A 27,891-nucleotide genomic window follows, 5' to 3' on the forward strand; every position below is an offset into this window, starting at 1 on the left:
CTTGCAATTGCTGCCGGCAATTGCTCCACCGTAGCGACACTTAAAATAAGTAAATCACATAATCAGACACAGTCCTCACAAAATACAAATGGTCACTCCTCAGTTCACCATGTGGAGGCCAAATCTGTGTCCTGTAGGTAATTTAAATGAAGGCGAGAGACCTCCTTCCTACACAACCGGTTCCCGCGCGGGAAAACAATGTCTTGAAAAGAGCTTTGAGGAACTCCTGTCTTCTTGAGGGACCCGAATAACACCCTCCTTTCCGCGTTATACACAGTACAGCACATTAGGTAATGTTCTATCCCACCACCGGGCATGTAGTTCAGTGTTTTAGTCAGTAGGTGCTACTTTGCAAGACAACAGCACCGAGCCGTAGCCACGGAAGGTGGCGAAATCTCGCAACGAAAGCTTTGTTTCCACACACAAATAGAACAAGCGATGGAACGATTTTCACAAATTGGCGGCCCTCTCTGCTCCTATAACTTTCAGCACACACTCTTTCTGACAGAACTATTGGTTTTAATGCGATTACTAGTTGTTCATTTTAAGCACCTCACCGTGTCTACCCATCCATATGGATATTTATCTGTCAATTTATAGGCATGCGTTTTACGGTAGCTCAAGTTCTGTAATAGCTTGGGCTACAAGATGTGTGCTTGTGCCCGCCCCACTGTAGCGGTCTGTGTATCGTAAACATGCCAGCTTTCTCATCCGAAACTCGCTATGTCGTCGTCGTCGTTCATTTCTTGTGCCGTCGCTTTCGTGTCGTCGTCATTGCAATGTTGTCTTACCATCGTCACCATTTAAAAATATCTACCGATAGATGCAATGCCATCGTCATCATACCACCGCCAACGTTTTATGGACGTGATGTGTGAGCGGGTACAGCTGCTTGCGCAGAAGCATTGTATGCTGTTTAGGTAAACTAAGAAGACCGTAACATGAAAGAAGCCTAGCAAATGCTTTCTTCCAAAATGTTTCCTATGCCTTGGAAATTAGAATGACTGCTTTTAGAGGCAATAAAATTTATAAAATTATGATTTTAGAAGTCGCACTACAAGAACTACAGAAGTTCGGCATATGAGTATTCGAGAGTACTCGATAATTTTACAAATTTTACTTTTCAGCGGAAGCTTGCGATTTCCCAATGGCAAGCATTCCCTGTTTTCGCCAGGTGCACGAAGTGTTCATTTACAATCCCAACCAGAATTCGTGCTTCAAGGCATACGACTGTTCTTATTTCGGAAATAAATTCCCTACGATGCAGGAATGTCAAAGAACTTGCAGAAAGGGTAAGTTACGTATTTTTCATTCTTCAGTACAAATTGCAAGTAACATTGTGACCAAGCTATTGAGCGTGCGATTTTTTTGTGGTCAGTTATGGTGGTTTAATGAACCTAAGTTATTTTATATGCTGCTATGTGATAAAACACGTGCATTATTTTCCAATAAAAACAGTGAAACATATTAAAATAAATTTTCTAAGTATGATTTTCAAGCGCACATTGTATTAGGTGACAATAAAACCAAGTTTTTTTTTCCTGCACTTAGAAATCAGCATAATATTAGCGAATGCCTGATGTGTAATGTACTCCCATTTATCGGATCTTCTTGCCACCATGGTTGCCTAATTTATGTATACTTTCACATTCACTAGGGCTCCCCCAATGGTTTGCGTTTACCATACCTTTGACGCTACTAAATATACAACCCCCACCCCCTGCGTCAGACAGAAGTTATGCACAAGAACGAATCTTGCTTCACATTGTCTCGGACATTCAGCCATTTTTTATTTCTTTGTGTTTTATTTTTTCTGACGCGGTGGTAAGTACAAATAAATACTTGGGCAGGTATTTTTGACTTCACAAGTTTTAAACTATATCAAGAATTCTATAAATTTACGATAAATGCTGGGAGATATACCCCCCCCCCCCCCCCGCCACTGTACACTGCATCTATCGTTCCTCAATCTATCCAGTAGGTCATATAAACCAAACAGACTTGATGATTAGGTTTACAGCCTAGGAGATTTAGTTACTAAGTTTGCAATTGGGTTCTATGAAAGTCCCACTGGCAAAATAGCAATATTTTTGAGGTGTGTATATTACATCATTTTTTCTCGCTTTAGTTGTATTATTTGGCGTGTTTAGAAATCTGTTATTCTGTTTTTCATTTCTGTGTTATACAGGCGTAAACTTTATACTTTCGTTTTTCAAACATTTTATTATTAGACAATTAAAATAATTTAGCGGCCTAAATGGAAATGACCTTTCAGCAGTCACTTGAATGTAAGTTTTTCATCAAGATGGGGGTACAAACCTAATCAATTATGGTGTCATTGATGTCTAGAGAAACAATATCTACGTTCCCATATATATAGACACCAGTCACTGAACTAAAGCTTCTTCCCCACGCAGTACGACGTCAGCAAAGTTCGCTCGGTGTCACGCCATTCCAATAGTGCCAATGACAGGGGGTAGCATGAAGATACCTTTTTATGTAGGTTTCACAGTAAATTTCTTATATGTCTTTTTCAAGTGTCTAAACTGCAAAATCTGATCTGTTCACATGACAGAAGCGTGTGTGTATGATATTTCAGAGACATCTGCTAGTACTTCTTTGAGACTGCAATAAAGTTCGATGTAGCGCAAACTGTCTTCACTAAGAGAAGTTTGGGCATATTTATTTGTAAAAATGGATTCGCGAGGAGACTGCGCTACTTGATTATATTTTAGTGGAATAATACATTTTATATGAGCAATTTAGCTTATTCTGCGGATTACATGCAACACTAATATATTGTTGTAGCGATTTGCTGCTAAAATAACTTTCTCAAATATCCATCATGGAATTATGTCAACCTGCAGACATGAACACACTAATGTCATCAACTTCAAGTTACATACATACTACTGGCGATTGGTGAACCGCCAGCTTACCAATGAATTTTCGTTGGTGAATGGTGTAGCCGTATGCGTACCAGAAGGGTGCCTTTCCGATCTCGTGTTGTACGTAGCCATTTACTCCACTGTTTGCTGTTTTAACGATGATATCACGAGACAAACACGGCATGGCCATACTACACAGAGGACCCGTAGCAGATGCCGTAGGAGGTCAACCCAGCGCGCCTCCGCTTACCTTCCTCCTCCGCGACGCTTCTCGTCTTTTCTCTTTCCCCGTTTCGCTCAACGTGGCGCAGACTCTCACAGAGGTGGCGTTGCTTTGTAGTGCGCTCACACATTGATTCCCAGTGGAGGAAAAGAAATAGGAAGCTTACCAACAAGTGTGGGACCGGTATGGTGAGAAACAAGGGAACAAATAACGGCAAGCAGAAAGTCAGAAGGGCTGAGATAATACCACGGATGGCGGCGCTTGGAAAGACACCTGTAATTACTAACTACTTAAAAGGAGAAAACGAAATGAAGACAGAAGCAATTGATGATAACAAAGCGGAAGCACATTACTTTTTGTAGTGAGATCACGATGCCTCAGAACACGCTCTTATAAAGCTAGATCTCAGAAGGAAGAAGCATTTGCTTGCTGCAGTAAAGCTAGGGATGTGATGGAGCCTGTTTTTTTAGAATGAGAAGATATCTGCCCACGGTCGATATAGGCACCATTGGCCTCCTTGGAATCCTTGGGATCAGCAAGAGCAGGGGCAAAGGAAATACAGAGATTAGTAAGAGGCGATTGGAAGATTGGTTAAAGTAGCGAAACGACAAGCGACGGAGGCATACAAAAACAAAGTTAAAAAAGGGGTACGGAAACATTGCTGATGGTAAGTCATCGTGAGTTTTTTGTTTTCGTTTTTTATATAGGTAAGACATTAGGCAACTTAATAACATGAGCTTGGTGGCGCAACTCACCGCCCTGTTCCAAAGGGGACGCCCATAGCATCCATCCATCCATCCTAAGCGCGCCTGCTTCGTGCATTCCCCGGCGCACAATTCTCTTCAACTCCAGGCGCCTTCCTCCTGGTGCGCTCGCTTCCTTCGCGGTTTCAAACTTTCATCGACTTCACTCGTGGGCCACTTATGCTTGCGCGTACGAAAAATTGGTCACCTTTAAAAGCACAACTTTGTTTATCCTGCCATTTGTTCGTCTATCGTATGCAATAACCTATTACCGCAAACTCGAGCGCGTTCTTTGCAGGTGCATCACACCAGCACTTGGCAGGATCAGCAACGGGCACCTCTGTGCCATCGACGCAAATACGAAATACCGGATCTAGTGTGGGTATCCAAACAGCTTCGTCAAATTCAACTGCACCTGTTGGAGCGGGTCTTGTTGGCAACGGAATAGGAGCAAGTGAGCGAGATTTGCGAGGTTAATTCTGGTGCGTTGAATTCTAATGTGCATGTTACCATGACGCAGTGGGCTAGTTTGAACTCGTATTCATGAGCATTGGAGAGCCCTATAATAAAAAGCAGTGCTAAGAATAGTGGTCCGTGATTGACAGTCAAAGTGAACGCAATAAATAATGTTATTTGAACTAAAAAGGACCGAATATAAGAAGCATATATCCGATACAATAGAAATGCCGTAGAATGAAAGCCTATCCTTCGCATGCTTAGTTGTTGAAACAGTGCCATATAATCCTTGATGAATACCCTAGGTCAGAATACACATTGCGTGTTTCTGCCACAACCACATCAGATCAGTAATAACCTGGTGATCGAAAAAAGGCATTACTCGCCCTGCTTTAGAGCAGTGAATAAGGCTCCGCGTAAGAAAAATTGGTAACCTTGACAAAGCATAGCTTTGTTTCTCCTGCCATTATCTCGTCTATCGTATGCAATTACCTTTCACTGAAACCTCGAGCGCGTTTTTGCAGGTGGATCACAACAGCACTTGGCAGGATCAGCAACGGGCACCTCTCTGCCATCGACGCAAATGCAAAATACCGGATCTACTGTGGGTCTACAACCAGCTTCGTCAAATTCAGCTGCATCTCTTGGAGCGGGTCTTCTTGGTAACGGAATAGGCACCGGTGAGCGAGATTTCTGAGGTTTATTCTGGTGCGTTTGATTCTAACGTCAATGTTACCATGACGCACTGGGCTAGCTAGAATTTGGATTCAGCTGCATTGGAGAGGCCTATAAAAAGCTAGTGCCACGAATAGTGGTCCGTGATTGACGGCCAAAGTGAACGCAATAAATAATGTTATTCGAGCTAAAAAGGTCCGAATATACGAAGCATATATCCGATACAATAGAAATGCACAGGAATGAAAGCCTATCCTTCTCATGCTTATTTGTTAAAATACTCTCATATAATTCGTCATGAATGCCCTTGGTTAGAATACACATTGCATGTTTCTGTCACAACCACATCCCTTATGTACCAATCTGCAGATAAAAAAAGGCATGTTTATTCGCCCTCTTTTACAGTTTTGGATCGGTTTGCGCGTAAAAAAAATTGGTAACGTCGACAAAACACAGCTTTGCTTCTCCTGCCATTTTCTCGTCTATCGTATGCAATGAGCTTTCACTGAAACATCGAGCGCGTTTTTTGCAGGTGCATCACAACAGCACTTGGCAGGATCAGCAACGGGCACCTCTCTGCCATCGACGCAAATGCAACATACCGGATTTACTGTGGGTCATCAACCAGCTTCGTCAAATTCAGCTGCATCTCTTGGAGCGGGTCTTTTTGGTAACAGAATAGGCACCGGTGAGCGAGATTTCCGAGGTTTATTCTGGCGCGTTGGATTGTAACGTACATGTTACCATGACGCACTTGGCTAGCTTGAACTGGGATTCAGCTGCATTGGAGAGAGCTATAAAAAAACCAGTGCCACTAATAGTGGTCAGTGATTGACGGTCAAAGTGAACGCAATAAATAATGTTATTCGAAATAAAAAGGTCCAAATATAAGAAGCATATATCTTATACAATAGAACTGCAGAAGAATGAAAGCCTATCCTTCTCATGCTTAGTTGTTGAAACAGTGTGACAATTCTTGATGAATTCCCTTGGTTAGAATACACATTGCGTGTTTCTGCCACAACCACATGAGATCAGTAACAACCTGCTGATCGAAAAAAGGCATTACTCGCCCTCCTTTAGAGCAGTGAATAAGGCTGCCCATAAGAAAAATTGGTAACCTTGACAAAGCATAGCTTTGTTTCTCCTGCCATTATCTCGTCTATCGTATGCAATTGCCTTTCACTGAAACCTCGAGCGCGTTTTTGCAGGTGGGTCACAACTACACTTGTCAGGATCAGGAACGGGCACCTCTCAGCCGTCAACGCAAACGCGAAATACCGGATCTACTGTGGGTCTACAACCAGCTTCGTCAAATTCAGCTGCATCTCTTGGAGCGGGTCTTTTTGGTAACAGAATATTCACCGGTGAGCGAGATTTCTGAGGTTTATTCTGGTGCGTTTAATTCTAACGTCAATGTTACCATGACGCACTGGGCTAGCGAGAATTTGGATTCAGCTGCATTGGAGAGGCCTCTAAAAAGCTAGTGCCACGAATAGTGGTCCGTGATTGACGGCCAAAGTGAACGCAATAAATAATGTTATTCGAGCTAAAAAGGTCTGAATATACGAAGCATATATCCTATACAATAGAAATGAACAAGAATGAAAGCCTATCTTTCTCATGCTTATTTGTTAAAATACTCTCATATAATTCGTCATGAATGCCCTTGGTTAGAATACACATTGCGTGTTTCTGTCACAACCACATCCCGTATGTACCAATCTGCAGATAAAAAAAGGCATGTTTATTCGCCCTCTTTTACAGTTGTGGATCGGTTTGCGCGTAAGAAAATTTGGTAACGTCGACAACCACAGCTTTGCTTTTCCTGCCATTTTCTCGTCCATCGTATGCAATGAGCTTTCACTGAAACATCGAGCGCGTTTTTTGCAGGTGGATCACAACAGCACTTGGCAGGATCAGCAATGGGCACCTCTGTGCCATCGACGCAAATACAAAATACCGGATCTAGTGTGGGTATCCAAACCACTTCGTCAAATTCAACTGCATCTGTTGGAGCGGGTCTTGTTCGCAACGGAATAGGAGCGGGTGAGCGAGATTTGTGAGGTTAATTCTGGTGCGTTGAATTCAAATGTGCATGTTACCATGACGCAGTGGGCTAGTTTGAACTCGTATTCATGAACATTGGAGAGCCCTATAATAAAAAGCAGTGCCAAGAATAGTGGTCCGTGATTGACAGTCAAAGTGAACGCAATAAATAATGTTACTTGAACTAAAAAGGACCGAATATAAGAAGCATATATCCGATACAATAGAAATGCCGTAGAATGAAAGCCTATCCTTCCCGTGCTTAGTTGTTGAAACAGTGCCATATAATCCTTGATGAATACCCTAGGTCAGAATACACATTGCGTGCTTCTGCCACAATCACATCAGATCAGTAACAACCTGCTGATCGAAAAAAGGCATTACTCGCCCTCCTTTAGAGCAGTGAATAAGACTGCGCGTAAGAAAAATTGGTAACCTCGACAAAGCATAGCTTTGTTTCTCCTGCCATTATCTCGTCTATCGTATGCAATTACCTTTCACTGAAACCTCGAGCGCGTTTTTGCAGGTGGGTCACAACTGCACTTGTCAGGATCAGCAACGGGCACCTCTCTGCCATCGACGCAAACGCGAAATACCGGATCTACTGTGGGTCACCAACCAGCTTCGTCAAATTCAGCTGGATCTCTTGGAGCGGGTCTTTTTGGTAACAGAATAGGCACCAGTGAGCGAGATTTCCGAGGTTTGTTCTGGCGCGTTGGATTGTAACGTACATGTTACCATGACGCAGTTGGCTAGCTTGAACTGGGATTCAGCTGCATTGGAGAGAGCTATAAAAACACCAGTGCCACGAATAGTGGTCAGTGATTGACGGTCAAAGTGAATGCAATAACTAATGTTATTCGAGCTAAAAAGGTCCCAATATAAGAAGCATATATCCGATAAAATAGAAATGCAGAAGAATGAAAGCCTATCCTTCTCATGCTTATTTGTTAAAATACTCTCACATAATTCTTGATGAATATCCTTGGTTAGAATACACATTGCGTGTTTCTGTCACAACCACATCCCATATGTACCAATCTGCAGGTCCAAAAAAGGCATGTTTATTCGCCCTCTTTTACAGTTGTGGATCGGTTTGCGCGTAAGAAAAATTGGTAACCTCGACAAAGCATAGCTTTGTTTCTCCTGCCATTTTCTCGTCTATCGTATGCAATGAGCTTTAACTGAAACATCGAGCGCGTTTTTTGCAGGCGGATCACAACAGCACTTGGCAGGATCAGCAACGGGCACATCTCTGCCATCGACGCAAATGCAACATACCGGATCTACTGTGGGTCATCAACCAGCTTCGTCAAATTCAGCTGCATCTCTTGGAGCGGGTCTTTTTGGTAACGGAAGAGGCACCGGTGAGCGAGATTTCCGAGGTTTATTCTGGCGCGTTGGATTGTAACGTACATGTTACCATGACGCAGTTGGCTAGTTTGAACTGGGATTCAGCTGCATTGGAGAGAGCTATAAAAAAACCAGTGCTACGAATAGTGGTCAGTGATTAGCGGTCAAAGTGAACGCAATAAATAATGTTATTCGAAATAAAAAGGTCCGAATATAACAAGCATATATCCTATACAATAGAAATGCCGTAGAATGAGAGCCTATCCTTCTAATGCTTAGTTGTAGAAACAGTGTGACAATTCTTGATGAATTCCCTTGGTTAGAATACATATTGCGTGTTTCTGTCACACCCACATCACATCAGTAACAATCTGCCGATTGAAAGAAGGCATGTCGATTTGCCCTCCTTTAGTGCTGGGTATATAACATCACAATTGCTTCCATCAATTGCCAATAAAATGTTTATATACCAGAATTTTACAATTTGTTTTTCAATTCAGGTATTACGTTGGAACCGTACAAATGGAACAGTGAAAACTATGATGCTTCAGCGTGGAGAATGACCTATATTCAGGACTATATTTTATTCCTTTAGCCTTGCCCAGCATGCAAAGCTTGTTATTCCGCAATAAAAAAAATATTTCTCGAAGTGAAATGAACCAATGCTAAAACTATAGATATGAGCATGAAGTTTTCTGCGGTGTAAGAGCTACAGTGCAGTTGACAGATATATAGAGAAATAGGTATCGAAAGTCTGAAGCAAGATTGTCTAATGTACCATGCATTTTTTTTTTGCTTTGCTATCGACAATGCAATGCGGATAAGTGTTAGAAAAAACAGCTATTCATTTGCAGCACAATTCGAGATCATACTTTTGACTGAGGAATGTTGACTGTTTCTTTTTTTTGACATTTCGTTATGGACGAAGCTCTAGTTTTTCCACGCAATTTTATTCCCACTGGTGCATAAGAGTTATTATATTGCATGCAACGAAATTGATAGGACGCCGCATTTAAGGTAATGTTTCTTTTGCGAAATGTTCATTTAACTCGTTATGCGCAAAATGTAATGAGTACTACAATGTTTTATAGCTAGAAATCTTTTTGGAGCCCTAATTAACGCTAGAATGTTTTACAATGGCGAAGATTGCTTCTAATTGCGGGAACAACAGGTTCGCCGGGCAGCTGCTATTGGAGATCGTAAGCGCTTTCAAATGTTCCCTTTACAAACAGGAGCAGGTCAAGACGGGTCAAGAAGCACCATATTGAGTGGCAGCCACGCAACAGGCGTAGCGACAAGTTTTAATGCATCTGCTGGCCAGCAAGCGGGCCCTTCAGTGCCAGTGAAACCAAATGACGAAGGACGGGTGATGCCAACACCAGGAACCGGTGAGCATAAAGTCGTACCTGCCTTAAGTCGCCTGGTTCGATTTCAAATGCTTCGAGGATTATGATAGGACACAAAGAAATCGACAATAACATTAAAAATGCGCTGGCGTATTACTTTGATTTACCATGTACGCGAATCTATGATATATCCAGAGATCTAATATCGTCGGTGGATGAATACTGACGTTTCTGGGATCATCGCGAAACATCAGGCAACGCTTCAGTCAGAGATAACACGTTAACCAAATTGAATATCTATTGTTAAGCATGCAGGATTCTTGTTTTTTTTACTGCATCACTGATTATTACTCTTTTCATTTGATTGTGTGTGTGTTTCAGGACGCATGCTCGTATAGATACATCAAGCATAAGTAGTTGGAAGCTTGCGCTTTTCCTGCCCAGTTTGTTTGTTGCCTTTATATAGTGACTCGACTTAAGAATTGGCGATCCCCTTCCATGGACAAACTTCTTGTTTACTCATAAGACTTTAGGGAGCGGCGTGGGTGTACCCACGCCGCTCTAGAGCAGGTTGCAGAGTGAGAGCGTGAGATCCGTCGCACGCGTGAGGTGGGTTCGCGTAAGAATAAATTTTGGAGCAAAACGTAGCGCGCTCACGCTGACAGATGGCGCTGGCAGAAACTGAGATTCCCATTTTCTACGATGCAAGTAACTGCTTTTAAAAAGATTCAACATGAAGATACGAAACAGCGCCGGAAGACTAATGTATTCCACAAGGCCTATCATACATTTCATTAACATCCCTATGGGTCTTATAATGACGACGAAGTTTATTTGGTGAGACAGAAAAAATTTGTCATTTCACGTCTCGTAACAACACAACGGTTTACGCGAGACAGCGGAGTATAGGACTCCGACACTTATTCTTCACAACCTGTGTCTCTTTAACGAGCACCCAGTGCGCGGCACAGTAGTGTTTTTAAATTCCGCCCTTGCGGTCGCCAAATAATCACATGACATTGCGCTGAGCAGCGCAGCACCATAGCTTTTAGGCCATCATGGCGTGTACGAGTTATCGAATGCAACATGAAATGCCACTAATCGGTTTATTTGAGCACATCATGTAGCTGCGGAATAAACTTCCCCCACACACTTTTTGGACTCAGAAAAAATGACCCAGCTGGTGGTAATAACGTGTGTTGGAAGTGATCCCGTGTGCGTGTTGTGCCACTTACCTTGTTCCATATTTAGCGCTGTTTTGTTCAAGAATACTGCCTTACCTGCTAGCTCGGATTCAGACTTTAGTGTACTTTTGAAGTGGTTTCACATCAGATGTCCTACGATCCAGTGAGACTGCTCACAGTAAAGAAAGTACAATTTCTACCTTAAATATACTTCCCGTTAAAGCCTTGCCCCATTGCACCTTGGACTTCATCTGAACGCGTTCATATTTTTGATAGTTTATGTACGCTCGTATCGCACGTACTAGATCTTATATATTGCGATTTATTTTTGATAGAGCTATGCATCGGCCGCTGTTTGTCTTAGGTAACGTGACCATATGCATCGCACATGAAAGCGGAGTGGGGCACGGGCTCTAATATAAAAACAATAGTCAACATTATTTTCACGTTTTGTTTATGTAAAAGGAATTTCCTATTCAAGCTCTCCAGTAAATGTGTACTTCCCTTTCAGCATTACTTCACGTGCTCGCAACCAGAGTTGCGAAGAGGCAACACCGGAGTTGAATTGATTCTGGAGTCGTTCCGCATTTCTAAACAGGCTGAAGTGGAAATGTCATGGTGGCACCAGTTCTACAATGATGGCTCTGTAATGGAAAAGCTATTCCTGACTTTTCCAATTCTGCAATCAGCGATCCACAAGCGGTCAAAAAGTTTTCGGGCCAGCCCCACTTCGCCTGTCTGTCACACACTGTCCTGAAAAGCACAAGAATTCTACAACTGTAATGATATGGGCACACTGAATATGCAAAATTCGACTAAACCCGAAAAATTGTTGCCAATTTAACAACTTTTTTTCCATACTGGCCTGACATGTACGCGTTAAAGACGCATTAATATGTTAAACAAAGCTGGGTTTTATTCCTGAATAGCCGCATACAACCCCGTTCCAAAAGGAAAAACAATGGCTGCCCGTCAATCGCGCCAGGAAGCTGCCAGGGAGCGTGAATATTTTGCGCATAATGTTTTGTACGTGGGAGTAAAACGTTATCGAACCCTTTCAGCACGTATGTGACATCACTTCACCAACTATTATTGGGGGAGGATCCACTCAGCCAGAAATATTAAGCTTCCGTTGCATGCCGCCGCGATTTTTTACCAGCCACCAAAAACTAAGTAAGGGGAAGCGGACGAATCGCAGACGAAAGCATCACATTCCTCATCAGGTTATCTACTTGCACTGTGCTGACTCGGTCACATCTAAGCCCTCCCCAATTGAGCATGCTTCTCGCCTCTAGTCAGCAAATTATAGGTAAAAAACGCTCAATATAGGCAATGTTATTCGCTTTGAAAGGAAAAACTATTGACATTCTATAATGAAGGAGCTCGTTCCATTGTGCTATTCAAACAAAGCTGTGCGTTACCGTCCAATGCTTGCTTCGCTGGTTACCGAATTTGACGCCATGTGTTTCCAATATAAACGAACCTAAATAGTTCTACGTTATAGGGTCCTTGAAAAAAAGGAATGGGAATGAAATGGCCAACGATGCAAGGTCGTTCGTCCTCCCTCTCGAGGGTAGAGATATTTCTTCTCCACTAGGGCGTCCGACGCAGAACACCAGGGCTGTTCTACGCAAGTGAAGAATACTGCCGCTAAGGATAGGGGCCGTAGGTTCGCTGGAGACATCAGGTAGATGGAAGCAGACACAGATTAAGCATGAAGACCAATTGCATTTACAATTCTTTGAAAGGAATTACATTTATAAACACAAGGTGGAACTAGAACACATAAACCGACCCTATATCGGCAGAGCCGATGGTGCATAGTACCGCAAGTTCAGTACCGAACGCTTGGTTGGGCCATCGGGGTCCTGTTTTTACCCCATGGTTCCCCAGCCAAAGCATTTACAGCCCATTCACCACCGAATGGCTCTCAGGGTGGTGCGCCAGTGCACCAATCACCAATCTTGTACAACGATTGGTGTGTGAACGGTCCACCAGCTATCCAAACATACCACTTCGTCCATGCACCCTTTTCTTTACTACAGTTTAGGGTATTCGGTTCTCTCCATAAAACAGCCTAAAATAACGCAACAAGGGAGAGCGTTACAAATGCATAGCAATCGTACCCCGCGCAGTGCCACAGAGCCCAACACAATGGGCACAATGAAATGCTAACAAACTGACGGCACCTGCAAGCAAAAACGACAGTATGATTGACCTATACCGTGTCGCCCCGTCCCCCGCTGGTAACTGCGCGCACGCTTTGGAAAAACCGACAGCGCAGTAATTGCGGACCATTCGTCAAGGAAAGCAGCCAACGCGGCGCATTAGGCTCACATACATCTGCAGATGCATACATTTGCAAGGCTTTTGAAAGAGACTCCCCTAATTGTCAAAATGGGCACGGTGTGCGCAGTGCATAATGAATGCAGAGTTTGCTCGTTCTTTGCTGTCACCGCGATAGTCAAACGCCGCTGCCAATCAATTACCTCATTGTGCTTCGCTCTTCAATCAAGGACCATCGGCAGCATGCCTCCAGTGGTTTCTTTTCGCGTACGTTGCAGCTCATGCGTTTGGCGAGACCAGGATGAAGGAAAACGTCGATCGCAAGCTTTCCGAGCTAAAATAAAAGTAACTTGCGATTTTCCAGCAGCAGGCTCATAAAACAGGAGCCCTGTTTTACCGAATAGGCTTAGAGTGTAAAGGCCGCGTTGTCCGAGAACCTCAGAATAGTGGAATTCCGCGCATGTTGGTGATGCCTATTTCAGTACCGTGAACGCGAACGACGGGACAATGTGATGCGAGACAGACGGCGCAAGCCTCTGGAACAATAATTGTTGGTTCTCAGTGACGTAATCGAACCAGTATATTGTGATTTGGACTAAACTAGCATGGACCAATATAATGTATTTCCCTTACCGGTTATATTGGTATGGACGAATAAGCGCCTTTGTCTACTTGCCGTGGTAGTTATAGATAACGCTGTATTCTGCACATCTTATATTTCTGAGCACATGAAGACATTGCTGCTTCACGAAAAAAGCAGTCAATCTAAAAACAGCGGCTTCTAGTTGTCACGAAACATGATTCGATTTTGCAAGAGCGCACTTAATGAAAACAACGCTAGGGGCCAACAACTACCTAAGAAGCTTCTTACTCTGCACGGGCCTACGATAATTTCTAACGCGCGACGTGTTTTGGCAGACTTCCCTTAAGTTTCCAGTGTCTTTTAACAACTGTGGCAGTGTGTTACCTTGAAACAGGGAGAACATGTATGGGTGCAGCACTACAAGAACCTTCAAGTCCCTTACTTAGCCAAACCCAGCCCTTCAGCCAGACAGAAACCTTGGTGACGCCGCATCATAAAAAAACTGGCTCCGCACTTCCATCTATCGTTGAGTAGTTTTACCGTACGTGGCCTTGTCTGCCCTTTATTTACTAGGCTTCATATCTTGGTTCTTTGTTCTTTGTTCGTGGAACAATGATATAGTGAAAAAGACAAGTATGTAGTTGAAACAAAAATATTGGCAATGAGGAAATAAATATCTTTAAAAAAAACACTTGTGACAAGGAACCTGACACCAACAACAGGAAGGCCAGTAAAGTCACTGTTTAACACTGTCCAACAGTCGAACCCATGAACCGACCGCGATGATCTTGCGTGCAGTCTAGTAAAAATAAGAAATACTGAGACTTGCTATAGGACGGAAATTCTTGGAAGAAAAAGGATGGTTCTTTTGCAAGAGCGATAACATGTTTTTTCCTAAACCAAGAATTTATTGAAGCTGTCGTTGTTTGGTATTTATGATGTCCCAAGTGCGCTGACGCCAAAGGCGCAGCATGCGTAACCGGCTTACGCATTCTGTCGAAGTGTGTTTCAAAGAGCTACATTACGATGTGTAGCTGCCTGTAATTGGAGCATAAACATTAAAACGTGTTAACCATATAATGTTTTCTAGCATTTCAAAGGGAATTTTGTAACGACATGTTATTGTCCGTAGGTTTTTAGGTTCTCCGGCAAATGAGCCGTAGTAGTCTTCCCCTACTTTGCCAACGTTGTGTTCGTTGGCTGGTGCAGTTATTTAGGCACGCTGTTCTGAAGACCCACTGCTAATGTCCTCAGGAACATCCACAACAAATTACTGCAAAAGTCATAGTTTCCATACACCTTCAATTTTACGTACTTATCAGCTATAATACTTCTCTTATTTTCGCCACTCATAAAACACCTGAGCTGTTCGGTTCACTTAAGCACATTGGGAGAGCTCTTACGTTTACCGTAGAACTCATTAAGGCTAATGGAAAACGAGGTTGGAGTAATGATTTCAAAAGCTAATAATTCGGTAACAAGCGTGAACGTTCAGCCAGCCTTCGCAATCACCATTTCCCCCACTTACTGTTAAAGTGAAATTCGTATAAGCCTATGTTTTTCATATGCAAATCTGGAAACATTTGGGTTAACAGCATGTAACAGTTTGGAGCACTTGATCTTGAAATTTAGGTCCGGGCTTGAAGTACTACACGCTATTGAAACTGTTCACTGGTTACCTATACGATGCACCATTTCCCCTCAAAATGCCAACTTTGTGAGTCATGAAGTACTCTCAGGTCACTTAGCAAGCATCATGCACGTCTCGCACAATACGCTTGTAAAGCTCTGCAGGCATTGTGTAATTTTCAAGAAAAGTTACAATTATCTACAAACTGTAAACTTTTTTTCACAATTCCCAACATTTTCTCCGAATATGAATCTGCTGCTAAATTTCGTTTTAAAAGGGAAAACTCTGTAATTGTTTATTATAACGGCACTAAGCTGGCAAGAGAGACGGCCCAACAATTTTTATTTGCCTGCGAATTAGCCAACATATCTCAAGGTTTACCAGTGCATCACCCCTAACATGTCGCCTACATCTTGTAAAGATAAAGTGTAGAGTAATTCTTTCTGGACCCCGTAAAGCTTGTATATGGCATTCTCGCAGGCCCGTAGTCGGCATAAAATGTTCACTCTAAAAGAGCAAGAAAAAACGCAATTCCTATACAGGCGGAGCAGAACAGCAAGTGCGAAATGACATCACGAACATAGCCCACGTCACCGGCCAAGCGAGCAATTCCGACACAACGGCGAATCAACAAGCAGGTCCCTCGCATCCTGGAATGTCCACTGGATCGGGTCTTGAAGGTCACCAACAGACGACAGGTGAGTCAGAGATACCATGTTTTGTCAACGTTACGTCGGTCCTAATTCTGAGGTTCACATAACAAAAACGCAGTGGGCCAGATAGAATAAATACCTATGTAATGTCAACAACAAACGTTTACGGAGCACATATCTGAGGAACCTCTGAGGAATTTCTGAGGAACCTCTCTAAGTAGCATGCCAAACGACACATGCCTATGTTGTTCGCATGTAATAGCAGCGTCTGTAAACGCGAACACCAGGCTTCGTTATGTGGCAGCGGATATAGGAAGTTGTTTCTCAGATTCCGTGGTCCGTAAAGTTTTGTTGGCGACTGCACATACGACCCGATTTATTTAAGCAATCCAGAAATTATAACACATTTCTTGCCCGCATATGCGCTTGTTGTGTGCGGACGGGTCAAGGAAGTAATAATGTATTAGCTAGCTGCTTTCTAGAAACGAGTAGAAAAGCGAAAAAAATCCAGTCTGCTGCAAAAGAAGAAAGTAAGCAAAAAATATTTTAGTGTGTTAGTAATCAGAGCAGAATATGCTTTAATCTTTTTACTTGGCTTCCGTATCGCGTTTTTTAATTATATCTTTGGGCAACATATTAGCAGGAAATGCAATATTCACACATATTTACTGTAGGTTGTAAACAGGGTGCCCCAGCTAACCTCAGCCAGAGTTTAAAAATATACAAATGCCGCGTAGCTGGGCAGAACAAAGGTAATGTTGTTTGCCGTCGCTGGGAGATACTCAATTATGTTTTTAATCCGCCCAGTTAGAAATAATCAACTTCCCTAATATTATAATTGTGTCAAAGAAAAAATTGTAGAGTGACATGAAAACGTCCCCATACAGCTTTCTGTTGCTCAATGCGTTCAACATAAAATTGTTTTTCCGAGAGAGAAAGACAACAAATGGTAGGAAAATTGCTGCACTACTGGCTGCTTCCCGTACTTTGCGTGTATTCGTGGGCTTCTCTAACGCTAGGAAAAACACTGTTATGTAGCGCGTATTGAGTAACAAAGCTGTATCAGGTTTTTTCATGTTGCTCTACAAGTTTTTCATCGATACTTTTCTCCTAATTGTAATATTTGAGAAGTTGAATTAATAATCACGACAAATTATGTCATTACGTAGAATGAAGAAAATAATCTCAGTATCTCCGAGCTACGGCAAACAACATTACATTGATTCTGTCCGGCTACGTGTCATTCAGATATATTTAACTGTGGGTAAAGTTAGCTGGAACACCCTGTATATGTAACTTATGAAGTTGCGTGTTTCACAACGCGTTACGCTTGATCTTTGCTGCTTCTATTGAGCAAAAAATTGTCAAATATTATTGCGCAAATAGGTTGGAAAAGGAGAAAACGCTTCAACTGGTATTTTTCGCATCACGGAGCAATCATAGTTCATTATCGCACGCATGCGCGCACATATCTAAGGGAACAGCTTATACAGTCGATATATTTTTGTTGGGGTGCAGTAAACATGAAATGGAAAGTCACACACGAGCACAGACTGATCCAGAGCTCTAATAACTAACGTACACAGATAAGTGCATCATATAAATTAGGCATGCATAGCAGCGCTGCTACAACTCATTCTCATTTACGAGTGTAGTCAGTGTAGATATCTCACAAAATATGGTCACCAAATTATAGTGTGAGATACTTCGCAGAAGAGAACAATGGTAAGGACACCTAAGAGACCACGAATACTGGATACCATGTACTTGAATGGACTAGTGTGGGTTAGCATTCCTATGAACATTTATAAAATATATTAATGTATTTTTAAATATATTTAGTTTGCATTTCAACAATTAAAATAACGATCGGGCCTTTTTGAATTATTTGTGGCTTCAATATATCAGTCTTATGATATTATCAGTGCAATATCGTCAGTATATTTAAATATCGTACCATTTAGCGGTATATTCGCCAAATTGTTGACAAAAACATTAAATTTAGCATGTCAATAAACCGACCAGGGACATACATGACATCTAACTGGAAAAATATTTCCATGTCGGTTTTATTTACAGAGGCCATAGGCAAATGGTAAAAGAAGTAATCGGAGAAGAATTTTAAACAATGAGCTAGAAAACAAACACTTTGTAGTTTCATTAAAACAATGTCACTGACAGTTCAAGAAGTTCTACAAGAATCGAGAAAAAGGCCAAGGGCAATGTTATTTCGATCAGTATTGTTGCATACTTAATTCTTCCATCCTGCAGGTTGCTTAATTGTCCTCTACTGTTAATGAAAATTATAGATCAGCAACACACCTCAGTCCGAGGCATTCGCTGGCCTAAGAGCGCTCTATAAAAGTACCTGTGAGATTACAACTATGGAAAATTTCAGCAGAATTCAAAAGTGAAAATTTCAGAACAGATACAAGCAAAATACTTTTGCTCTTCTCATTATTAAGCATTTGATCAAGGTTTACAACCAGTCTGACCACATTTCATTAAGATATTGTGAATGCTGAAAACTCCGCAAAGCATGTGCGCATGTTAAGCAGTTTTTTGCAGCGACAACACAACAGAAATTAGCGGTTTCCGTGCAAAAGAGCAAACAATACTTTTTATCACAAATTGAGCCTTCCCTGCCCACAGCTTCGGATTATTACCATCGAATCGTGTTTTGAACAAGAGGAAATATATTTTTCTTTATATTTATGCACTGTGATATCACTTTACGAGTAGATCGGTATAAATTTTTGAGGCGCGAATCTCTGATGAAGATATGGTCACCGATTCCTTTAGTTGCGCAAGTTTTCAGCGTACGTGGTATGCTGATTATTTGAAGATATTTTTACTTTACCATTCAAAACGTTATTTTCCAGCTTTGTGAAGATAGGGTCCTTCTTTATGGGCTAGGATTCTCATCATCATGGCCGTATATGATCGTCTACGTGCAAATACTGAATATATTATCTTAGCTCAAGTATCGACCACTTCCTTTCCAGGCAGTACACAAGGCTCCGGATCCGCCTTGCTATTGCCACAGCAACACAGCCAAACACGGCCAGCTCAGCAAGCAGCCCAAAGTATGCGGCGATACTTACGTAAATTATGCAGTATTATTACTTAATGCTCGCTCTTTCTACATCTACGTTGCAAGATTTGCTGTGCCTAATTAATGAATGAGGGTTTTAAGCTGAACTGTTGTAGCATATCCGGCGAGTATAGCTAAAGGTAGCGCTGTAGCGCCGAGTGGATTGCAACAATGCAATTGTTCTTTTGGGAAGGTGGTGCAAATTCGTGTTATTCACGGTCGTTTTTTTATCCCACTGACGCGACAACTTAAGCACGTTGTAACCAGTGCAAAGTGTGGCATATTACACGACAAGGTCACATATCGCACAAGGACCTCATTTGCCTGCATTATTTTCATGCGCTTTCCTCAGCGCTAGAAAGGTGCTGTGCGTAATAAGTACAACACGATGGGATGATAGTGCGTGCATCGCCATGGAGGCAAATTTTATTTGCGCTCACTAAGGCCGCAGACCTAGGTGGGAGGTTAACCGAGGGAAGCTTCGGTTTGGGTAAGGTTTACTTTGAGACAAGTACCTGTATTGCGATTAAGTGCGTGATTGACTTTACAAACTTAAGGCCTTGTTTGTTACTACTTTTACGTTCCTAATAGGCCCATAATGAACAGCTGAGAACTTTAATATATGTGAATGCAGGAGTATTACTAACACCAGCATGCATGACATTGTGAATGTAGTGAATGTTCTTTAACAGTGTGCTCACTCTGCTAGGCTGGTGATATCAACTAAAATCGTAAGTGTAGCTCTGAAATAGTAGCTTCCTTTCATCTGCCAGTGCATGTGCATTATAAACGTCATGGAGAAATTCACCCACTTTCAGAAGAAATTCACTGGCGATTTTTTGTGTATGTTTGTGGTTTTACACGTAGCAACATAGTTGGTATTCACTGTCTCCCAATAAGGTCCAGCTGAATATGCAACAGTGACTGTGAGATCATTCCGTAAACGTATTCAATGGTTCAAATCTCGTTCTTTCATTATCGGTCCATCACCACCACTGAATCTGCAGCAAGAAAAGAGAAAACCACTTATTGAAGTTGTTTACTAATAAAAACGATTTTGGCACTATTATTTCATAATTTCTTTACGAACAGTAATCTGCAACGTTCTTGAAGTACACTGACGACACGTCGACAGGATTTCGAGATCTACGGAAGCTGCACAATACTGTAAAGCCTCTCCGTTCACCATTGTCTAACTATGGGCAAAATCCTGCCCTGACGTCGTCGTCATCAACGGGAAGGAGGAATTAATGCATGAGAGGCATAGCCGCGGTAGCAGATAGACTCCTTTATAACGTTTGAAATTTCACGCAACCTTTCGGTGAATGATAGACAAACATTATTACCTAGAATTTTAGAAGTCTCTGACTTTTTGAAACAAGCACTCAATATTCGACCATGTGAACGGGTGATACACTCCGGGTTTCATACACTTCAGGTTTCAGACGGAACGACTACAAGTAGGACAAGACGACAGAGTGCAAACTAACAACAAAAGTTGATATTTTTCAGAGACATATTTCACACGTTCGCACACAGGCACCACGCATACGCAAATGATTACCTCATAAGAAACCTAGTTCCTTGTCAGCATTATAAAATATCGTTCCAGCGCACAATTGAACCCGGACGAGAAGAGAAAGACAACAAGAACGCCGGTGAATTTTAGTCATGAAATTTCATGAATTCCACGAGTTCCATCGATTTAATGGAATTTTATTCATTCCGGCGTTCGTGTTGTCTTTCTCTTCTCGTCCATGTTCAATTGTGCGGCGGAACGATGTTTCACAATGCTAAGCACAACCAACTAGCCCAGCTGTCCATACTTAGGTATATACGTCCTTGTCAAAAAGGATAACAGATGGGGTTGGAGTGAGGTTGGAATGTAACGAGGTCTTGTGTTCATGAAGGAGTCTCTCGGAACATCGCGAAATTGCAGCACCCGGACAGTGGCGAGCTTTCCTAATCTACCGAAAATGCAAAATGCTACAGTAGTCACTCCAGTGTGCCCTGGCTGTCGACATAAAGAAATGCTGGCGTACAACTTTGGCTCCGTCGGAAGGAGCGCACTGAAGTATGACAGGCACAACTAAAACGTGAATCTATGAGCCGTTTTCCGAAGTTTGCGGGATGCTTCATAACAATGGAAATTGTTAGTGTCAATTCCCAAAGTTGAAATAAACAAGCAAAAACTAAATACAGGAGGAATCCCTACATACGCCGTAGATATATTGGCAACGGACTCTCGTCAAAAATGAAGGTTATTGGTCGATCAGTTTGCTCAAACGTGAACTGCTCCTTCTGTTGCCGAATCAGGTCCAAATCATGAAGTAATTTTTCGTGAACACTACGAGCATGTAAATTATTTTATAAAGGGCACTTGCATACTTTCTCTACATTATTGCTGTCTCGTTGACAATATGTTTAATAAAGCCCGTTGTCACAAAACTGTTATTGCGCTAGAATTAAGTGGTCGCAAGAACTTACGTCAGAGAATTGTTACGTTCCATATGTTACTGAAGGCAACAGGATAATAACAAACGGCTGCTACAGACAACAAGGGCAGAATCAATTTTCTTATTATCAAATATGAGGTCATTCACGTCTTGCAAAGCTACCTATTCATGTACATTGGTGAATCTTATCTGTTACGAAAGAACATTTTCAACGCAGGCTCAGTCCAACAGCAAATCGCAAATGTCACTGCAAGCAGTCCTCTAGCCTCAGCGCCCGTACCCAATTCCGGATCAAGTGCGGGTGATCTGCCGGCTCCCTCCCTTTCAGCTACATCAGTGGGTACAAGCCTGGTAGAACAGCCACTTGGAACAGGCAAGTCGGAATGCGAAATTGTTTTTTACATTTGCATTTCGAATTGTAACACCTCTGTTGTCAACACACAGCAGCCAGATAACATGGCATATATTGCAGAAACAAAAGCGCCCCCTTATCGGTAGCACAACATTTGCGCATAAAAGTGGGATGAAGCATCCCTGTGATCTCATATCAGGCATAAGAAGTATGGAAAAAAGTTATCAGCAATGGCGTTCCAAGTGTATCTTCAAATGTAACTATATAACGCACACGTCTTCAGAATGTAGATTTTACATACCAATTCTACTGTTCGGCTAAAGACCTTACCCTTATAGTTTCGAGCTGTATTGCATTACTGTCTGCGGCAAAACTTTCCCGCTACGAGGAAAAAGAGGCAAAAGCGCCCTGCTACCGAGCAGGATGCCCAAGGTTCGTCTCGTGGTATCGACGACAATATTATGAGGGGGTGGTATGCTTTGGGTGAACGATACAGTACAGCAGGCGGTAAAAACTTTATTCGCGAGACCTTCCCACGATTGCTCGTAGTTTGACAATTCCGGTACAACGCCAAACCTCTTAAATAAACAGGGTGGGAACGAACGATTGTCGCTTTACGAAAATGGACGTAGCGATTACAAGATGGCGAAACTACATTAGTTCTCTTGTAACTAGGCTGTGTCAAGATTGAGGAACGTAACGAAAAAAGTCCGAAGATTGTGATCTTTTATATTTGCTGTGCTTGCTAGAGCAGATTTCCATTATCGAAGAGGCCGATCGACGATATGTTCAACAGTCAGGACTGTCACCAATATTTCTGGTAAAAATAGTCCCTATACAAACAGACCCAACACAGAAGACGTCACTCATAACTAAAAGTTTTGATTACGAAAACAGAATGCTTTTACTTACTTAAATTCAAATACGTTGGTGTCTTTTTCGAGAAATTAGATGTATGTTTTTGCAGCACAACTTTCTGCAAGCTCTTCATTGAGTAGCGCGCATGCGGATGGTAACACAGCAGGCCTGTTAACGCAACAACTTGGTGTAACTGGTGCAGGTGTCTTGGCTGGGCAGCCAACAATAGGTGAGCAGCGGATAATTCCAACACCTTATAGGCTTGGTTCCCATGTGAATGGATTATGTTTTTGGCTCTCATCGAGTTGACTTGATGCGGTGAAATTAGGTGCAGAGGTGACATCAGAAGTACAATCTTGCCAGAGAAACATCTACAAATGTATTTAAAATCAGCATGAGATCAGTACCACATTATTAAACTGACCCGCAAAAGCTCCTAAGGTAGCACATGAAGAAACTGAGTACTTCTAAGGCTGTGCGAAATTTGGCGAAATACGATAGAGCTTAAAGCATCTAAGATATACACCTTCCGAGAGCGATACTTGCTGTGGCGTCCTGCCGCAAAGTATTTGAATCAAAAAGAAGCTTTCAGAACAAACGAAAGCTTCATAGAAAATTAAAAAAATATTTTCTGCTGCAGTAATAACAAAAACAACGCTGAAGCCAAGTTGATTTAAAGCGCTTCCTGTGTACAGGTATTCCTTAAAGAAAAAAATACAGAAGATTCAACGTGCTGTTGGCATCTTTGAAGGAGCCAATTTTTCCGTAAATATGTAAGGAGTGCTGAAACACTTGTTACTGTTTATGCTATGTGAGTGCAAATTGATTCAGATATTAGCATGGTACTAGACTATCATAGCGTTGCGCACAAGCATGTCGTATCTGAATAGCCTAGGTTAGCCTTTCTGAGGCACCTTATCCCTGTCTATAACGTTTACACCACAAAATAATACACCATATTATATACGGTATGTATCTCCACATTTCTAAAACGCTTGATGCTGCGTTCGAACAACCCATTATAGTTGTTCATGTGTAGCAGTAAGGGTCCTAAAAGCGAAGCTTTCCTTTGCAAACCTCGCCGGGTTTCACGACCGTGGCAACGGCCTGACTGCTCTCTCGCGGAGTAGGCCAACCAGCCACAGAGCACGCGCACCTCACGCACCGCTGGGTCGCTGACACCCCCACCAGATGGTTCTTGCGTTCGCGCATCCGCGGCGGCGCCGGCCGTGCGGGGAACAAAAAACCAGAATGCTCGTCTTCGCACATTCGTGGCTTCATGGTAATGAGGAAGTAAGCAACTTTCTGGGGGAGACAATGGACTCAAATGGCGCTACGGACGTATGCGCATGCTACCCGTGAAACCATTATGCGTTCAAGGCGTCCGTCTTGCTCGCTAGTAGTCAGCAACTCCGCTTAACAAAAGGTGCGGGTAAATTTTTTTTTTTGTGTTTGCCCTTGTGTGTGTGTGTGCGCGTGCGCGTGCTGGTGTTTCAACTCTCTATGTGCCGACACAAAGTTTCACTGTATTAGATTCCAACTCGTTCGATCTGCTGCACCTTTTTTTTCTGTCATTAATCAGTTTACGCTTTCATGTGATCTGTCTATTACTTTTTTTAGCTTGCAGGCTTACTCGTCACGCTTAGTGCTATCTGCTTTGTTTTCACTTGTCTTCCTTGAATCTTGCGCAGCCTGCAGGTTTCCTCCCCAAACATGACATATTTACTCAAAACGCTCAAAACAGGTAGCACACAAGGATCCGTTAACCATGCTGGGAGCGGTGTCCGGGGATCTGGCTTAGCAAACAATTCTAACGCCCCTGGAATCCAGAAACCTGGCTCGTCTCAGCTTATTAAACCCAGTGGCCCAGGATACGAATCGCCACAACCAGGCCAAGGTAAACGGTTATACCTCCCCCCCCCCCCCCCCAAGAAATACATATTGTGGCTGTAAATTCAATCTGCCCCAGCTTCTTACAAATGCATTATCAGACCTAACAGAGAGATCGCTGAAGCCAAATGTGCTCCTTGTGCACTCCACGAATAGAAAAAGATTGCAACCGAACGCATGACGAAAGAAGTACATTCATAGGTAAAATGCTACTTCCAAAAATTGGCAATATCTCTATTACACTTATACAAATGGACTCTAGCGTATATTCTTGACATTACTTAGTAGAATAAATGTACATGGGATCCATAAAATTAGCATGGCTTGCGCACAAGCATGTCGTATCTCAATACGGAAGTTGTTCTTCCAGTGATGGTACACATTCTGCAAGTGAAAATGCATAGTGGTCTTTTTTGTCTGGCGCTCATACGTTGCATAGCTGAAAAGTAAATTGGCGGAATAAGAGACAAAGCCACAAGAAATATCACAAGAAGCCAACAAACACTGACACCAAGGACAACATAGGGGAAATTAATTGCGCCTAATAAATGAAATAGAGAAACGATAAGTTATTGGAAATGAAAGTGGATGAAAAAGCAACTGGCCGCAGGTGGGGAACGATCCCACAACCTTCGCACTTCGCGTGCGATGCTCTACCAATTGAGCTACCGCAGTGCCGTTTCCCGATCCACTTCCTCAGGTATTTAAGTTTCCTAGTAGAACCCTTGGATTGTTAGCCAGCGCCAGCACTCACAAACCTTGGCGGTGGACAAGGTCTGTGAGTACTTGAACTTTGTGTTCGCTGGTTGTAAGCATCCACGAAAGTATATGTTTCAAAAAAGTATACAGGTGATATTCTTACAGGGCAAAATGAATCGACGGGTTCCGAAGCCTCCGGCCAGACGACCACAGTGACACAGCAACATCGCCAGAGTGACAAAAAATTATCGCTGAAAGATGCATATGGTGAGTAACCTCTCTTCAGCTCATGCGCAATATGATGGTTAATATTTCCAACCGAGTGTACAAAAAGCAGGTACATTAGAAACCACTTTCATTAGGATGCTTATTATTAGGAGTGTTGCATTGACATACATGCAGTCAACACTGTTATACAGGGCAAATTTACCACCGAAGATGCACTGTCGAAACCGATTCTATGCGAAGCATTTTGCAGGTAGGTGAATGGCGAAGCAAGTGCTCGGGTTTCAGAAAAGCATTAACAGGCGAATGAACGTACTAGTGTAAGGCGAGCAATTATGTTTTGGCGACAGCACCCAGGCGAATATTAGGATCACGAGAGCAAAATCAGGGCCATAGTATCAAAATCTATTTCTTTTACTCCATCTGCGAAATAATCTGGTAATGTGCCAAACCGCACACAATTTTAACCTCGTGCTTTTTTATGCAGTACATTGCCTACGGGGTAGCCTAGAATGCGAACATCAGAAGAAGTGATTGGACAGTGCGACATGTTCGTGCATTAACGTCACTGCCATTCTCCTTCAAAGCGGTGCTAAATCACGCAACATACTTTTCAGCAATCGATCAAATTAATTTACTGCCATTTAAATATTGTTTGGAGATTTCCACGGTTATTATCGTTCTGTGAAGAGAATACATCAAATTTATTCCTGTCTTGGCTCTCCTCAAACCTGGAAATGTTTGGTAGTTTCTACGAATACTCGGTATCAACCTGCATACGTGCCTCGTCGCACGCTCAGTTTTGCGGTAATTGCTGTTTAAGGAATACCGAGGTGCCTTCGTGCCGTTGACGCCATCATCGTGCACTCTGTGCATGAGATCGTTAGATGGCGTGCAGATACGCGCGGAGCGTCTGACTGCAATGAACAAACAAAAACAAGTGGACGCACTCGCGTGCTCCATTAAATTTTGACCTGTCCGGTTCCGGGCAGCATGTGCGCTTCCATTGCTGATAAAAGTGCTGCGCGCCCACTTGTCCAGCGTCTCTCATGAGGCGCTGTGCCCATACGACGCCGAATTGTACCACACGGGCACTTCTACATAATTATAGTAAATACTGTTACTGGCTGCCGCAAACAACGATGGTTTGGTGCCCGTCTCATCTGACGGACCCCCAATGTGCGAGGCCGGTAACGTCGGCCCCAGAGTTCATCATGGCACCGCTGTGGTTTGCACCTCTTGCTGCGCAGCAAACTCTGTTGCGCATTCTCTGTCTCACCGTGTCGCCTGCAAGTGTTGGTAGAAGACCGGGTAAGGAGCTGCAGCGTAATGCGCACCTTGATAGAACTTTGAATGTTTCGTCATCGAGCGGAAGTGTCATTTCTTTTTTGATCGCACAGCTTCTTCGCCTTACGCAGGCTGTGCAACCACTGTCCCACTACGTCAGAAGGCTGCCAGTTGTTTACTACAATTATTAGTCTTGGCTGTAGGACATGTATGTCCTTCCCCGTTGTGAAACTCCCGTTTACAGCACTTTTTCTCTTAGCCACTTCATCTTTTCTACCTTGTACGTAATTTGCAGCATAGCTGACCGAAAGAATGCCACCTCCAACTTTCATCTTCATGAAGAAAGCGTGGGATACACGCAAAGGGGCTCTTCTAAATCGTATGCCGTTTTCAACTGTTCGTGGTGTTAGAAAACAGCAAATAGTGCTCAAACGCGGGCTGGCGCTTATGGGGTCCTAGCTTATAGAACCTATGTTGAACCTATGTACCTAGCTTACAGAACCTATGTTGAACCTATGTTGAAGAGATTACTTATAACCCATAGGAATTGGATGACAGGGATCCATTTCTTTTGATCGTGACATTGGTTTGTCGGACAGAGTTTGCGAAATATTGCACTGAAACTCTGCATCTAACCTCTAAAGCATTTGCGATGCATATGTAAATTGGGCACCCTGTGTGACGCAAGTCGCACCTCTCAATGAACGGAATGGCTTTCTGTGGCTGTGTTTTAAGATTGTTAACAACGGATATGACACATTTCAGCTGAAACAAAAAAGAAATTAACAATATCCTGTCATTGATTTAAAGGCAATTATTGGATAATTTAGAAGACACGAAGTTGCAGGCACGGCAAAGGAAAACATGGATCCGCTGATCAGACTTCATATTTTTGGAAAAAAGGAGAACTCCATATTCAATGGAATCATGATAAAGCATGCGACATAATGGCACACGTTGA

General features: G+C 42.6%; 1 protein-coding gene and 1 long non-coding RNA gene across 11 annotated transcripts in view; one reads left to right on the plus strand and one right to left on the minus strand.

The window, feature by feature from the left end:
* Positions 1-27,891, plus strand: part of LOC126543115 (uncharacterized) — a 72,465-nt gene that overhangs the window by 21,994 nt on the left and 22,580 nt on the right. For 2 of the 9 annotated variants that reach the window (XM_072284829.1, XM_072284828.1), the window contains exons 9-21: positions 1,128-1,292; positions 4,835-4,990; positions 5,518-5,673; positions 6,879-7,034; positions 7,561-7,716; positions 8,246-8,401; positions 9,620-9,775; positions 15,959-16,114; positions 19,075-19,155; positions 21,837-21,992; positions 22,939-23,058; positions 24,574-24,726; positions 25,584-25,685. In XM_072284829.1, coding sequence (XP_072140930.1) covers positions 1,128-1,292; positions 4,835-4,990; positions 5,518-5,673; positions 6,879-7,034; positions 7,561-7,716; positions 8,246-8,401; positions 9,620-9,775; positions 15,959-16,114; positions 19,075-19,155; positions 21,837-21,992; positions 22,939-23,058; positions 24,574-24,726; positions 25,584-25,685 — 1,869 coding nt within the window. The remainder of the gene's footprint in view (positions 1-1,127; positions 1,293-4,834; positions 4,991-5,517; positions 5,674-6,878; positions 7,035-7,560; positions 7,717-8,245; positions 8,402-9,619; positions 9,776-15,958; positions 16,115-19,074; positions 19,156-21,836; positions 21,993-22,938; positions 23,059-24,573; positions 24,727-25,583; positions 25,686-27,891) is intronic. The other 7 variants (XM_072284831.1, XM_072284830.1, XM_072284832.1 and 4 more) reach the window with 7 other exon arrangements.
* The window catches only part of LOC129380637 (uncharacterized), a 42,096-nt gene that overhangs the window by 6,576 nt on the left and 7,629 nt on the right, over positions 1-27,891 (minus strand). The window contains exon 3 of one of the 2 annotated variants that reach the window (XR_008608814.2): positions 19,575-20,164. The exons of the other annotated variant lie outside the window; for it this stretch is intronic. This is a non-coding gene — a long non-coding RNA (uncharacterized lncRNA). Of the gene's footprint in view, positions 1-19,574; positions 20,165-27,891 lie in introns of those variants that run through there. 2 annotated transcript variants of the gene reach the window in all.

The sequence above is a fragment of the Dermacentor andersoni genome, chromosome 10 (genome assembly GCF_023375885.2).
Source record: "Dermacentor andersoni chromosome 10, qqDerAnde1_hic_scaffold, whole genome shotgun sequence".
Taxonomy (NCBI): domain Eukaryota; kingdom Metazoa; phylum Arthropoda; class Arachnida; order Ixodida; family Ixodidae; genus Dermacentor; species Dermacentor andersoni.